Source organism: Rhineura floridana, chromosome 4 (assembly GCF_030035675.1).
Source record: "Rhineura floridana isolate rRhiFlo1 chromosome 4, rRhiFlo1.hap2, whole genome shotgun sequence".
NCBI classification, from domain to species: domain Eukaryota; kingdom Metazoa; phylum Chordata; class Lepidosauria; order Squamata; family Rhineuridae; genus Rhineura; species Rhineura floridana.
Window position 1 is genome coordinate 143379850 of NC_084483.1, and position 15921 is coordinate 143395770.

Consider the following 15921-nt stretch of genomic DNA (forward strand, 5'->3'; position numbering starts at 1 on the left):
GGAAATCATCACTGTCTTTTGTTTTTCTATTTGCATTTCATTTACCTTTAACCTCACTTCCTTACATCCATAGAAGCAACAACAGTGGTTCCATGCGCTCAGCTCAAGCCCCTTAAATTGATGATGCACTTTGTTGGTAGCATGACGGTTTGTTTCTTGCCCAATAGTGGTAAAATAGAATTTGCATACTGGGAAGTGTGGCTGCAATTGTTGTTCCCAAGCTGATGCCTGTGAAGGTAGACCAAACCATGTGTGTTTCTCTTTGTCAATTATTACTCACTGGAATTGGGTTGGCTGTCAAAGTGAGTTTATAGCAGCCCACAGGATAGATATAAAAAAGGGTAGAGAATCTTATTCTTACTCATTTCTCAGACCTCTTTCTGAAGTGAAGGGTCAAATCTGTAAAGAAATTTGGAGCAGCCATGTTAAAAGTTGTTAAAAGCATTCCAGGGCATTCCAGGCTGGGGGTTGCCAACCCTGCTTGGATATGGATATCTTTGCAGAGGATCCCTAGTCTATCTTTACTAACAGCACGATCCAAACTATATCTACTCAGAAAAATGTCCTATTGAGTTCTGTGGGGCTTAGTCCCTTAGTAAGTGTGTTTAGAAATGGAGCCTTCGGGGCATCCATTTCTACTCCTGAGTGCTCCCAACTAACATCTCCACAACACTGGGTTCCTTCCTTCCCACAATGGGCTTCTGGTGACTGGCCTGGCCTGAGGGCACTTGAATCCTACTTGCCAGAACCAAGTAGGTTAGATTAAATGTTCCCTACCCAGGCTCTATCTTTTAGCTAAGATTTCTATCTTATTTTCCAATCAGAGAAATATTTTTGTTTTAATTGTACGTACCAAACAACTGTGGTTGATGCTTAATGTATCATGCTTAATGACAGCGCTAGGGCTACCCCTGTGACATCATTAGGACCCACCCCTGGACACCACTAGGGCCCACACATAACATCACTAGGACATGCCTCATGACATCACTAAGGACCACCTCATGACATCACTAGGACATGCCCCATGATACTGCTAGGGCCCACCCCCATGACATCACTAGGGCTCGCCCTTGAAATCTCAGGGTTTGGGATGCATCTAACTTGGCAACCCTAGCTGCTTATATCAAAATTCTCCACAGGTAATAACAATGCTCCCAAAGACTTAGGAATAACAAACATTTATTTGTGAGGCAAATTTAATTTATGAAACTGAATTGTCTAACATAAATCGTTCTTTGTGCACCTAGTTAATTTGATGATAGATTACAACATGGCTTGGGTTCTGACCTGAACTGTATAGAAAAAGACAATCATTTGTGATATGGATCCTCTTTAATTATTTGCTGGTTTACATAAATAAGTCTATTTGGGTCAGCTGAAATTATTCCCCCCCTTCAAGAACTGACAGGGATCAAACTCAGACTCAAAGCTATGTCTTGTTTGGAACCAGTGAACCTATCTGGTATCCCTTGCCAATAAAATGCATCTCCTTTTAAGTAACTATTTGGTAACTTCTTGATTTTCCTTTTTATTTGTTTCCTCTACAGAGCTGCTCAGAAGTTGAACCTGTCATCCAAAAAAAAGAAACATCGGCCTTCTACATCTTCTGTTTCTGAATCTCATCTATTTGCTACCAAGTTCAGTACTATCCTACAGACTTCTCCTCCACCAGCTCCACCATGTTTGCTAAGGGCAGTCAACAAAGTGAAAGACACTCCAGGATTAGGCAAGGTAGGGATTAGCCCACAACCAGTATTTTTTTTTCTTGTTAAGAGAGAAAGCTTTTTCTACCCAGAAGACAGAGGTTGCTTTACCTTTTATGCCTGTTGTTACAACAGTGTTTCTTGTGGCAAACATTTATAGCGAATCCTATGCATGTTTGCTCAAAAGTAAGTCTCACTGAGTTCAGTGGAGCTTACTCCACGGTAAGTGTGCATAAGGTTGCAGCCTTAAAGTGCAAAGAGAAAATGCCCATATTTGTATTACCCATTACACAAACTGGGGGACCCTGGTTTATTTATTTAGAAAATGTATAAACCTCTTGATCAAAAAAAATTCTTCAAGTGGTGTACAGATAAAATTATAGATAAAACATGGCTAAAATTTATAAACTAATTCAAAACAAATATAACATACAATCATCATCATTGAAAGCAAAGAGAAAACTCAATAAAACTTTAAAAGCCATCAAATCATGTGTCTGGATAGGCTTGTTGAAACAAAAAACATTTTCATCAGGCATCTAAAACAATATAGTGAAGGCCCCTGCCTAATGTCAATAAGCAGGGAAGTCCAGAGCAGAGGTGCTGCTACATTAAAGGAATGACTCCTCACATTATGTCGGTGTAATCCCTTGCAGGTTCTTACGGGCCAAAAATGAAATGAATTTGCAAAGATTCCATGAATAACTTGTGGACTTTTTTTCATAAAGAAAACACAACATTAAATACAACACAGTTCCATATGGTTCTCAGTTTCCAAATACTTAAAAGATCCTTGTCCATGTGTCCTTTCTCTTTTTTTGGCAAAGTATCTTTGCAATCAACTGAAAAGTTCCTTTTCTTAATCTTCAGGAGATGAATAACTTTATCCTGCTGCCCTGAACCACTGCAGCTCCAGCTAGGCCCGGAAAGTCCACAGATTCATCAAGGTCCTATGATTAAAGAATATACATACTCCTCATACCCTTCCCTACCTCTGTACAATACATATATACATATGTACCTTAATCAAGGGGTTAAAGACCAACTAAATAATAGCTTCCCTAGCAGCCACACCCAGGATCAACTTTTCTGCTCCACACTTGGTTTCTTCTTCAAACAGGGGTTTTCTGCTATGAAACCCCACCCACCAGACTGAACCAACTAAAACAAGATTGTGGGGGTTACATTCTCCCCTGCTTGAATACTGTCATCCCGACAGTGTGCTTTTATATATAGATGTTTGGACCCCATTGTTCCCTCACCAGATCTCTAAGACTTGATATTATTGAAAAATCAAAAACATAATCATTAAACCTAACTGGCTTTACTTTTCGTGGGATAACAGCTAGCCCTCCCGGTCCAGCTACAACGTCTGGATCTTCTAGAAGTACCATAGTTCCTTGTCTGATCATGTGCAACATACCTGACACAGTGCATGATCCTCCAGCTGGGACCTTAACTGGCTTTCTCCTCAGTAAACGTATCTCACTCCCTTCTGTAGCTTCCGATTCAATTCTCTGGCTTCTCAAGTACTGTTCAAAAGCTTTCCCCCATGAATATGGAAAGCCCATTTTGTTCAAAGAACTAAAGTCATCTGGATTAGTGTTGGCATCCAGCATGCATTTCAATACATTTGTGCCCACAATGGCTGATACTTGTTGGTTCATGCATTGATCTGGGCACACCAGGGCTAGAATCTCATACTTCTCATCTATATTTTCATCATCACATGGGACCTGCAGTTCAAGGACTATAAATCCTAAATAAGGCACTATTTGTCCTCCAGCTCCTTCTATTTCAAGCAAATCACCAATGGACTGCAGCTGTCTATCAAATAGATGCTTTCTATAGAATGTCTCACAAACGCAAGTCATGTGTGAACCAGTATCTATCAGGCATGTGCACTCTATCCCATCCAAGTACACATAATCATAACACACTGGCCCCACCAGTCTTTGCATTGTCTCTTTATCACTTGTGGCTAAAGCTTCCCTTACTGAGGCCCACTGGCTAACTGCCTTGCCCTTAGCTGCTTCTTTTAGGCCAGTCTGCTCCTGAGCCCCTACTGGGCTTGTTAAGTTCTTATGAACTAAAGCTGGATTAGGCTCATTATCACAGTCTATTTGAAAATGGCCTTTTTCTCCACAGTTGAAACACCATGACTCCATGTTGCGCCTTCTGGGCATCACTGATCTTCTGTCTTTCTTATAGTTCTGGGGAGAGAAAGGCCTTTTACCCGCAAACTCCCCTGCTTTTTGAGCAGCTAACTTTAGCTTAGCCATCTCTCTTTCAGACTCCAAATATTTGGCTTTCCAATCTGGCTCTCTATTGTCACAATCCCTTTCTGATTCCTTTTCAATTAATCATGTGTTTTTACTTAAAGGCCTCCTTGTTTCATGCAGCTCTTGTTTAAGTTTTCTCTCCTGCTTGTCAGAAATTTCTTTCTCTGAAGACCTTACAGCATATAGGAGCTCTACATAAGGGACCCCTTTTGGCCTATTACCAGAGCCTATGCCTTTTATTTTCAAAGCAGTTAACAACACTTCATGCCAACATCCTCTGAAAAATTGTTCTTGAACATACAAGTCAAACTCTTTTCTTCCAGGATTTCCACCGCTAATACATGTAACTGATTCAGATACACAGAGGGAGGCTCTTTAATGTGCTGATGAGTCTCATAAAATTTTATTTTTAATTCAGGAACTGGCACTATGTTGCCATAAGCAGTCTCTAAAATGGCCAAACACTCCTCTGCAGTTGCCTTTCTACCTGAACCTAGAGCAATGTGCAATGCAGGAGGGAGTAAACTCTCTATTATTTTTCTCCTTTTTATATTTGGAGGAATATTGTCATCCACCAATTCTCTTGCTTGCACTCTCCATGTACAATAATCTACTTCCCCTACTGGCTTGGGTATGATGCCTGAAAGGGTCTTTAGTTTCACTTTTGCATCTGCTGCTGCAATTCTGGCTACACCATCACCTTGCAAGACTGCTGCTAGCAATTGCTGTTGTAATTCAGGGGAAAGATTTAGAGCGGGGGTGGATGTTGCAATTGGTATTCTTTCACCCACATAACTACCACCTACCACCCCCTCTGCTATTTGAGCATTATTATATGCTTCTTCCCAGAGGAATGCTGTAACTTCTGCATCTACAGGAATTACTTCCCATTTGCCGTGCAACCTCTGTTTCCAGCAATCTTTCCCTATTCTCCAAACAGCACTAAGAGTCTCAAATTCACAGAGTAACATTTCTTTTTCCCTTCCTCTTATCCTTTGCATCTTATTAATTGCACCATACACTTCTGCAGCTCCCTTTATATCTGCACTTGCATCCTCAAAAGCAACATCACTAAACAGAACAGTTTTATGTGAATCAAATCCTAACTTTTTGCACACATCCATTGCAACAGTATATTTACTAAACTATTAAGCCTTACAAATTCACTTCAGGCCCTGCACGTTGGGCGCCACTTTGTAATCCCTTGCAGGTTCTTATGGACCAAAAATGAAATGAATTTGCAAACATTCCATTAATAACTTGTGAACTTTTTTTTCATAAAGAAAACACATTAAATACAACACAGTTCCATATGGTTCTCAGTTTCCAAATACTTAAAAGATCCTTGTCCATGTGTCCTTTCTCTTTTTTTTTGGCAAAATATCTTTGCAATCAACTGAAAAGTTCCTTTTCTTAATCTTCAGGAGATGAATAACTTTATCCTGCTGCCCTGAACCACTGCAGCCCACAGATTCATCAAGGTCCTATGATTAAAGAATACATATACAAATAACCACCATTCAAATATATATATACTCCTCATACCCTTCCCTACTTCTGTACAATACAGATATACATATGTACCTTAATCAAGGGGTTAAAGACCAACTAAATAATAGCTTCCCTAGCAGCCACACCCAGGATCAACTTTTCTGCTCCACAATTGCTTTCTTCTTCAAACAGGGTTTTTCTGCTATGAAACCCCACCCACCAGACTGAACCAACTAAAACAAGATTGTGGGGGTTACATTGGCATTATGTGGCACTTGTAAAAGTTCAAGTTCTGTAGGCTGAAGTCATTGAATAGGGTCAAGATGATCCCTTAAATAAACCGGTCCAAAACCATTAAGGATATATTGAAACATGATTTCTCTGTAACATGTATACTGGGAATATAGGAGCGTTGCATTATACACTTCATATACTTGCTACAGAAGTTGCCAGATAATGGTGATATAACCTCAAGGAAAAAAGCGTGCTGCATAAAGTGAGAAGAAGCTCTTGACAGTGTGCTTTGGCACAATTCCTCATATGTAATAGGACACAGTGCACTATTGTAGACAAATCCAATTTAATACATTCAAATATATTTTGAGGCAATCCTTTAATACAGGAATTTGAATTAATAATATATGATATTGTCTGTAAACTATACTGTGTTTTCAGCTAATCATAATTTGAAATGTTAGTGTAAGCTGATAATTGAATTTCCTCTTAGCCCAGGAAAAATGGATAATATAATCTGTTTATCTAAGATGGTATAGCCTGTGTCTATTGATGTCTGAACACTCAAATTCTTAGAAAATTTCTTTAGGGTGATGATGTCATCCTGTTGTCCTTGCTTTATATCAGTGATGTTTCTGCAACATACAGGGGTGTAGTCTTCCAGGGACGTGGGGGGATGTAGACACATTCCTTTTTTCGGGATCAGGGTCCAAACCAGGTCCCTACGTTTGAGCCAATCAGCATGAAAAGGGAGGGTGTTAGCTACTGAGAAAAGTGCTTGTCCTTTCATGCTGATTGGAGCCAATCAGAGTGAAAAGAGGTGAGCCAGCCACTGAGAAGATTGGCTCCTAGGGAGGTCTTTTGTAGTGGGGCATGGACTTGTGAGACCACAGAAGGAGCAAGGGAGAAGAGGGAAAGTGGAAAAGTGGCTGTGAGGGGTGTGTGGCATGACTATCATGAAGGAACCCTGTACTACTGAATTTGCCACTACACTACAGGTAACATGTCCATTATAAGGAAATATAAATTAGAGTAGAAATAGTTTTCTATTCAAAGTTGATAGGCTGAATATAAAGTCTCCAAGTTGATAGGCTAAACAAGACTAGCTGTTTAGAGTGGCAATAGATAATTGAGCAGTTGGTTATGATGGTATGACCAGTAAATGGAACAAGGAAAAAACAGAAACTACCAAATTATGAGAAAACATCAATATTTTTGTTGGTGTGTTCCTGAAAAATGTGAAGTGTGAATGGGCGTTTAGCAAAGCTGCGATTAACATGTTATTGATTTCTATGAGCCTTAGGTACTTCACTTCTGCTTTGCATGTTGTATAGCATTCTGCCACAGAGAGATTTCCTACAGTGTCATTTAAAAAAATCTACATAAATGTTATCCATTGCTTATTTCCTTATCAAATTGTCCTCTCATTAATTTTATTTCATTTCCTTAACTATCATGTCCTATATTCAGGGTTCTTGTTTTTAAAAGACAAATCCTGGGGAAAATATACTACAATAACAAACTAACTCCTGCATCCTTGCATGCCACTCAAAATCCTTTATATGTTTCATTTGAAAGATACTCAGATGGTTTACTGGACATCAAGAGGAAGAGTTCCAGAGGTGGGGAGCAGCAACTGAGAATGTTTTTTCCAGGTCTTTGTTTTAATTTGTCAGGAAAATTATCAAGAGATCGCTGTTTGGCTGATAATAGTGTAAGGGTGAAATTTAGCACTACAGTTGCCTGTTTTTATTTTTGAAATGGAAAAAGGCAGAAAATGATCCAAACATCTTATGTTATGTTGAGCATTAAGTACATGAACTATAGGCAAAGTTTATGGTAATACAAAAGACAAAGCAGCAGCAGCAGCAGCTTAGGTGCATCTGTATGTGAAGAACTGTGCATGCAGATGGAATTGTTGCTGGAAGTTTCCACCATAATTGACGAAGTTTCCACCATTGATGGAGAGACAAGTTTCAGAATAATCAGTAAATAAGTACCAAACCACATTACTGTACCAACTTTCTGAGAGAGAGAGAGATATATGCAATATAAAAGTATATATTGACTCCTCTGAAAAAGAACAGGCTGCCATTTGTTGTTTTGTTTCACTCTGTGAAATATTGAAATTTGGTTTGGATTTGAAATGACTAATTCCTTGACAACACAATGATGACATAGCCTAGCCGTATTGCTTTACTATTATTTTACCTTAATTTCACTTTCTCTGCCTTTTGACACCATACTTTTGTTGCTTTTTAATGGAGTTGCCCCAGTGTCAAATGAAATACTGCAGCTGGGACCCAAAATCCTAATGAGAAGAAATGAGAGAAGAAAATTACATGTCATGGGTCTTCTCTGACCCTTCTCTCTCTTCTGGATCAATTCCCAACCAAATCCAATTAAAGTAAGAGGTGTATACTGCAATGAGCTGTACAGTGCAAATTGGTTTGCAGTCTCACACACAATGGCACTCATCTCTGCACACTCATTTAGCCCATAGGTGTTTCAATTTGTATTTGCAGGCCACTGCTGCAGACTTGTAACCAGACGTTTCTATGGGATTTCCACAGAATTTAATTTTCTTTTATCATGAAGAGTACTCTCTTCCATAATAAAAATCTAGTGGTATTTCACTCACATCTTCTCTACATCTCAGACACCATGTCCTCCTTTATTCTATCCTTATGTGACTAAGTGACAGAATGTCTAATTTGGACATCTAAACAAAGCTATTACTTCAGAAATTAGTGTAGAAGTTAAGCGCTTGGATTCTTGTCTTTATGAAAAACATTTCAAAATCCGTTGAGGTATCACTAGAAGTTGTGCTTAGATGGTTCTGGGTGGTGTTGTGCATACTGTACATGGTCCTTGCACAAAGAATCTACCATCTATCTGCAACACAGAGAGATGACAGGAGAAAGTCCAGTGACTGACAGGGTATCACTGAATGTCTTCTCATTTCAGTGTTTGGTTCAAAAGCATTGCTTTCAGGGAGCTAAAATATCCCCCTTCTCAGAAAAAAAACCCTATTTGAGTGGATCCCTCCCATTTGCTGGGTTTCAGTCCTGTTTGCTATCATATGTTTCCCCAAAATCTTTAGCTACCATCTTATTTTGCCATCTAGCTATATGCTGTAAATTAGACTGTAAATAAACTTTTTTCCCATCTGGAGTTTTTAGTCAATGTTTTGAAGCGCTCTGACCTCCAGGGGCAGAGCTTTTAATAGGCAATACCAATGTATCACTTTAGTTTTCTCTTGGGAGATATAGGAATTGTGTTGGGACATGTAAGATAGGAAGCACCTCCCTGGCATATATGTTTAGAGAGCACAGAAGGTTTAACTACAATCTGTAGTCCAAGATCAAAAGGCCCAGGTCTACATACTTTATTGGAAATGTGACCTGATGGATTTCTACTTTTCTTTAGAGAAGATTTTGGGGAAAGAGGTTTAGAGTCTAAAGGTCCAAAAGCAAAGCACACCCCTTCATTTTCAAGCTTTCCAGATTGACGTAGCCCACTTCGATACTGTAACACCAATATCTACACTACCTCCACAACCTTGAGAAGGAAAAATCCTAATGTAAGATAAACATCTGAGTGGCTCTTCTAAGCCAACCAGTTTCCCTTATCTGTGTCTATTTTGGAACGATCTTCTTCTTTCTTCCTAGAGTAATCCCAGCCAGTCAGGAATCATGTAGGGAGTACGAAGATGTCAAGATGCTATTTAGCTAATCAGAGTTGGCTGTGTGCTGATATCACTGAGGGCAAATGAAACCCATTCACAGTGAAGGCAGTGCTTCCTGAATCAGCAAGCTATTTTGCCCCTTTTAAAGGAATCACCAAAAAAACCATTGAAAGGATGGTGCTTTTTAACATTGATTGGTATCTTGGCAAAAATCCCTCCTTCTGGTTCAACCCTAGGGATGACAGGGCATCATGCCCACAGAGGAGTAAGTAAGCTGACTCTAGGGTATTTTAGGAAAGATTTATGCTAAAGGAATGGGTCTCATTGATGAGAGGGTTTGATTATAAGAGGGGGGGAGGCTATTCCACCATATGGAGGAGCACAGCAGAACTCTTGATCTCACTTATCAGCCCAACAGAGGCTTGATTCAAATGTAACAACAAATTGCGTTTTGTCATTACAAAAGTGAACCTGCACAAGATTCAGGGCCGTGCACTTCCCTCCCTCTCTCCCTCCCCTTTCCTTCTCCTTCTCCTTCGTGATTAAAAGCTCCTATGTTCAAACTCAGGGAAACTGTGGTTTGTTCTAATTGTGGTTAATGAAAACAAAGCAGGATCAAAATATGGTGTCATATCCTTAGGGCAGAGGTTGCCAACCTGTTGCCCAGGGGCACCATGGCACCCACAAGGGCCTTCAGTGGCACCTCCAGTAGGTAGCCCAGAATCTGAGCTTTCATTTCCCACCCAAAAGAAGTAAGTCTCTAGCCCTCCTAGAAAGAAGGTTATGGAGCACAATGTGCAGGTACTCTTCTGAATGATTCCTGTGAAAAGAGCTGGCCTGGCTGTCACTGTTAGCCAATGAGTGAAGTTGGAGCTATGACTGATATGTGAGTTGTTTGGACAGGAGGCAATAGGAATCCTTGTGGTCCTAAAGAGCTGCTGTTTTGCCCTCCCTTTAAGTGCATCTTTCCTGCTTCTCTATTTTTTTCTAATCCTTGGAATCACCCCCGTTTGCCCTCCCTTTTTCCCTAGCAACCTGGATGCATATTTCCTGTGCTGAGTTCATATGAAATCAGGTAGTGCCTAGAAATTATTTTCTGCAAGTAAGTGTGAGTGGATGTAAAAGAATCCCATTCCCTCCAAAAGGCAAATGTGAAAATTTTGCAAACAGGCTTGGGCATGACTCATCAAGAATTCACTATATAGTTAACTTGCAGTAGAGATGTGCTAGAATTCTAGCCAATTCAGATTTGGTACTGAATTTTCCATTAATTTGCTTTTCCTCTATTGTGGGAGATTGGATTTTTATGTAGTGATTTTCTTTTTTTTTTTTTTCAATAATTTTTATTCAGATTTTCATAAAACATACAAGACAAAATCATAAAACATTCAAAGACAAAAAACAAAATCAAAAATAGTTAAACAAAAAGAAAAAAAGAAAAAAAAAACAAAAATAAAAAATAAAGAGTAAAATATTGACTTCCCATTTGTCAAAGATCAAATCAGTTATAAGTCTATAATATATAACAATCCTGTCTCTTAAGTCATATTATAAAATCACTTTCCTCCAGTAGTTATCTTACTTAATCATCAAATCTCATAAACATTACTTTATTCTTTCCACAAAAAGTCAAAGAGAGGTTTCAATTCTTTAAGAAATATATCTATCAATTTTTTTTCCAGATAAGCATATCGATTAATCCATCTCATTACTAATTATGATAATCTTATTGTCATAACCATAGTCAAAATAAACATTTCAATTAATCCATCACATCAGAATCTGTTAAGTTCAGTAATTTCAGTAGCCATTGTTCTATTATCCCTATTAGTTCCATTTTCCATCTTCCATCTTCAGTAGTCTTGTTAAGTCCAGTAATTTCAGTATCCAATCTTCCATTATCAGTATTCCATAATAATCTTGCTGTCAAAGCCATAGTCATATAGTAAGAGTCTAATGGGAATTACCTCTATCCCAAATATTTTCTTGCCATCCATTCTGAATAGGTTGCTGAAATACTGCTGTAAAATCATATCTCTGTTCTTTTTTTCAAAATACACTGGGTCATCTCTTGAAAGTTTTTCCATTGTCACATGGCTGCAGTTAATTCCATAGATTTTCTCTATATTGGGCTCCATCACATCATTCCAGTCCAGAAGATTATCCATGCCATTGATAACTTTATCTCTAGAATCTTCATTAATTTCTTCAGAGATAACATTAAGTTCCAAACAATAGATTTTATTTCTAAAGTCCATAGACTCCAAGTCTTGTTCCTGTTCCACGTTTGTTCCAATCTCCGGGATCTCCTCTCTCACAGGGACCCCTGTTCCAGTCTCCAGGGTCTCCTCTCTCACAGGGACCCCTGTTCCAGTCTCCAGGGTCTCCTCTCTCACAAGAACCCCTATGTCTTTAATCTCCTGTGTCTCCAAACAATAAATTTTGTTTCTAAAGTCCATAGACTCCAAATCTTTTTCCTGTTCCACGTTTGTTCCAATCTCCGGGGTCTCCTCTCTCACAGGGACCCCTTCCAGGGTCACCTCTCTCACAGGGACCCCTATATCTTTAATCTCCTGCTTCATTTTACTCAATTCAATTTTCAGCTCCTTACAACCCTGTCGCAGGTTTTGTTTCGTTATCTCAATCTCATCCATTATTTTCTGAAACATAGTTATTTCCAGCTTCTCAGCCACTTTCTTAATTGCCATTTTAAAAGAAAAATATAGGAAAACCACTTCTTATTTCAGCAACAATTGGGTTAATACTCCAAACTTGGTGACATCACAGTATAAACAGAGCAGACAGCCTTATCTCTCCATGTTTAAGTAAACAAAATGCAGTTCCCAGGATCGAAACAATTAATGGCGGTCGTCAGAAAACAGATTCGTCAAAATAAAATAGACCAAAAAGAGAGTAGTCTCAGGCAATATAATATTCTTCAAAATAAAAATCTGGAATAGAAATCCCTCTTCAGTGTATATCTTTAGAATGCAAATCCAGGACAGCTTTTTGCAACAAAAACAGAGATAAGCTATTAATTAGTGAGTAGCAGAGAGAAGTTATGGCTCCCCAGTGAGATGTCAAAAACCGATCAATCTGGCAAATCTCTTTTAAACAGCAACAATTTAAGTCAAGTAAAAGAAAAATATAGAAAGAAGGGTGCTTGCCTGTTAGTGCGTTCTCTCTTAGAAGATAAGATGAACGTTCGCTTTTCCAGATAGAGCTTGTTGTTAAAAATCCGTCCCACCTTCGTCGGCTGGACCTCGTCCCATAAATTAATGAGATCTGGTCGTCCCAACAAAAATAGGCTTTGAGGTTAATCTCTTCGTTTCTCCCTACCCGGGAGAAGTTTAATCAGTCAAAAAAAAAGAAAAAATCTGACTGATATATCTGAATAAGCTTCTTTTGAGGCAGGAGCCCGTCTCAAAAGCAGGCGCAGGCTAAGTCACCCTTCCCGGAAGTCCTATGTAGTGATTTTCCACAGCGATTTTCAAAAACGGATTTTTAAAAATCCACCTCTAAAATATTTAATATTAAGAATAACTTATTGATGTTTCCTTTCCTTGACAGATGTTTCCTTTCAAAATATTGTTATTTCTATTGTCCTCCTGCTGCCCTTTAGCCAAAAAAGGCACAGGAGTCAAGAGTTTTCTGCTTCCAGCATTTTCTTTTCTGAATATTCTAGAACAAGAAGAAAGAACAGGCAGAAAAACCCACAGGGGGCATGCCTGAATGTGTTTTCCAGGCAGCCCTAAATAATCACTGGCAGAACAATAGATTAAAGACATAATCAATCATAATAACACTGACCCTATAAGCTACAATTTCCTTTCAAAATATTGATTTCCTTATCAATATTTTTTGTGAGGGGCATAAAGTATCTGCAAAAGCTGATGTACAAAGAACAAACTTGAATCAATACTGGCCTGTGAAGTTGATAGGAGCCCAAGGTGGCAAACAAAAACACTAAAAGCACTCTAAATATCATAAAAACAGACTTTAAAATATATTAAAACAAAACAAATGTATGCAAAATTAATTGGTTGTTCAACTACAATTCAAGTTATTTATTTCATTGAGACAGCATGAATAAATATTTGGAATTCATAGTGGTCACAATTATGCTAGCTATAGTTTATTTAAATCATTGCTGTATGTATGTTTAGTCCTTAGTAGAAAGTCTATTGCCTTCCTAACCATTATTAAGCTTGTATGGCAGCTATATGAATTTGTTTGGAAAGCTGGATGGTAAGAAACAAAGGCAATACACATCAGTTATCTATCTTACAAAATATGGGTGTGTGTGGAAATTAAGCTGTAGCAGAAGGATTTGGGCATGAAGGAACTTTTTTCTTCTTTTTGGCTACAAATATTTTTCACAGTGTTCTAAGCCTTCTGGAAAACTTGTCCAGCTTCTGAAATATGCATTGCTAATATTCATCATGAGAACTTTAAAAAAGAAGCAAGAGAAAAACTATCTTTCCTTTTGAAACTTCATCATTGGGACACATAGTAAGTCAAAAGTTAATTGCTGTAGGACAAATGAGAGTTAAGACCATTATCCCTTGGAAACAATTTCTGAGAGGAAGAACAAAAACTGTTTTTCCTCAGAGTTACCATGGTTACTGAAATAGGAAAAAGAAGGAATACCCCATGAGGCATTTTAAGAAGACATGTGTGTTCATCATTGTAGTCAAACCGATTGTTCTATAAATTAAATAGTTAGTTCCACTTGGAATGAAAGCCAGGTGGCCTTTAGCCCTCAAGTCAGAGTGGTCCATAACAGATATATTTGTTGGGAAACAAGTTTGATGGATCTGACTGAGGCCTTTGTTGACTGAGTTCCAGCTAAATGTGCACTTTAAGGAAAATGTTAGTACCTTTCAATGCAAGCTTTATAAAAACAGGTACACACAACTTTAGTTAAATAAATGTAGAAGAGGAGCCATGGTCACAATTTTATCTCTGTCCTCCTCCTCGCTTACTTTCCCCATACTTTCCATGTATAGTTAATTTCTCTTTCTAAATGAAAGCCTATTTTAACACTGCCAAGGGCAGTGTAGGCTAGACTGTACTTCTCCCTGGCTGCACCTGGAGTCATAGATGTGTTTATCTGTAGGCATTTCATGTGAGGGTAAAACTGAATACAGTAGGGCCCCGCTTTGCGGTGATCTGCTTTGCAGCATTCCACCGATACAGTGGTTGTCAATTGCAGAAAGGTCCTGCTCCTACGGCACTTGTTCCACTTTTAAGGCGTTTCAGGCATTGGGCACCATTTTAGACAATGTTAGTCAATGCGTTCCGCTTTATGGCGGCGGTCTGGAACGGAACCTGCCGCATGAGTGGGGCCCTACTGTAAAGGGACGGGGGCATGCATGTCAGTCTCACCCCAAATGCCTCCTCCACTCTGACCATGTGTTTAGCATGAAGGTCTGAAGGGGCCGCTTTAGCTAATTTGCCTGAAATCACTTATAAGACTCTCTTGGGATCAGGTACCCTGCCCTCTGATTGCAAGGAGTCTTGGAAGTGCATTCAGGCAAAGGAATTTATAAACTTTCTTCGGACCTTCATTCTAAATACATAAAGCAGGCACACATGGAGATACTGGAGTGAGGTTGAAACCTTTTGCCCTTGTGTGTCCAAGCTGAATAAGCTTGGAGATGGCTTGTGATAAAGAGGAAGGCAAGGACCAGTTACGACCCCAGCCTGGCATCTTTTGGATAGGGGTGGCAGCAAGGACAGGTTCTTGGATCTCTGCTGGTATCCTAGGTTTACAAGTGATGCCAGAATGATATACTAAGGACTATAATCAGTGATTTTCCTTTCCCTCATAATTATCTTGCTGTGGGACAGTGGCAAGATGAGTGGGCATTAAGTAATATTTCCAAGTAGCATCAACATTTCTTAGGCAACCTATTTAGGTTTCAGGAGCCTACATCTGCAGTCAGGAGCCAGTTACTTGAAAGTAAGTCCCCTCGACACTTATTTCTAAATACATGTGTTTATGGCTGCAGTAGGTCTGGAACATCATAAGTTCCAGAGCTTACTTGAATATCTCTAGAGCAGCCTTTCCCAACTAGTGTGCCTCCAGATGTTGTTGGACCACAACTCCCATCAGCCCCAGCCAGCATTGCCAATGGTCAGGAAAGATGGGAATTTTGGTCCAACAATATCTGGAGGCACACTGGTTGGGAAAGGCTGCTCTAGAGTCTAAGGTTAGGTGCTACAACTTAACTGCCTTTATTAACTAATGCTCTGTAATAGGTTATCAAATAGTCAAGTTAAAATTAATGGAATATACTTCCATTTAATATAGAAATAATATATACTGCAATATTTTAACAAATGTAAGATTTCAGTGTTGGGTGAACATAACTCATTTAGGACTAAGTACTTATTCACACAACTCTTTCAGCAGATGGCACCCACAGGCTTTAGTTAAGTTTTAGTTGCATTGCCATGGTGTTGCGCTGCAGCCAACTCAGAAGGGACAGGAAGGGGGGAGGCATGAGTTTCAGGC

At 39.1% G+C, this 15921-nt stretch overlaps 1 protein-coding gene across 6 annotated transcripts in view; it reads left to right on the top strand.

Moving 5' to 3' along the window:
- Positions 1–15921, top strand: part of KIF26B (kinesin family member 26B) — a 406835-nt gene that overhangs the window by 227851 nt on the left and 163063 nt on the right. For all 6 annotated transcript variants that reach the window (XM_061624637.1, XM_061624633.1, XM_061624632.1 and 3 more), the window contains one exon: positions 1551–1734. In XM_061624637.1, the coding sequence (XP_061480621.1) occupies positions 1551–1734 (184 nt within the window). The remainder of the gene's footprint in view (positions 1–1550; positions 1735–15921) is intronic.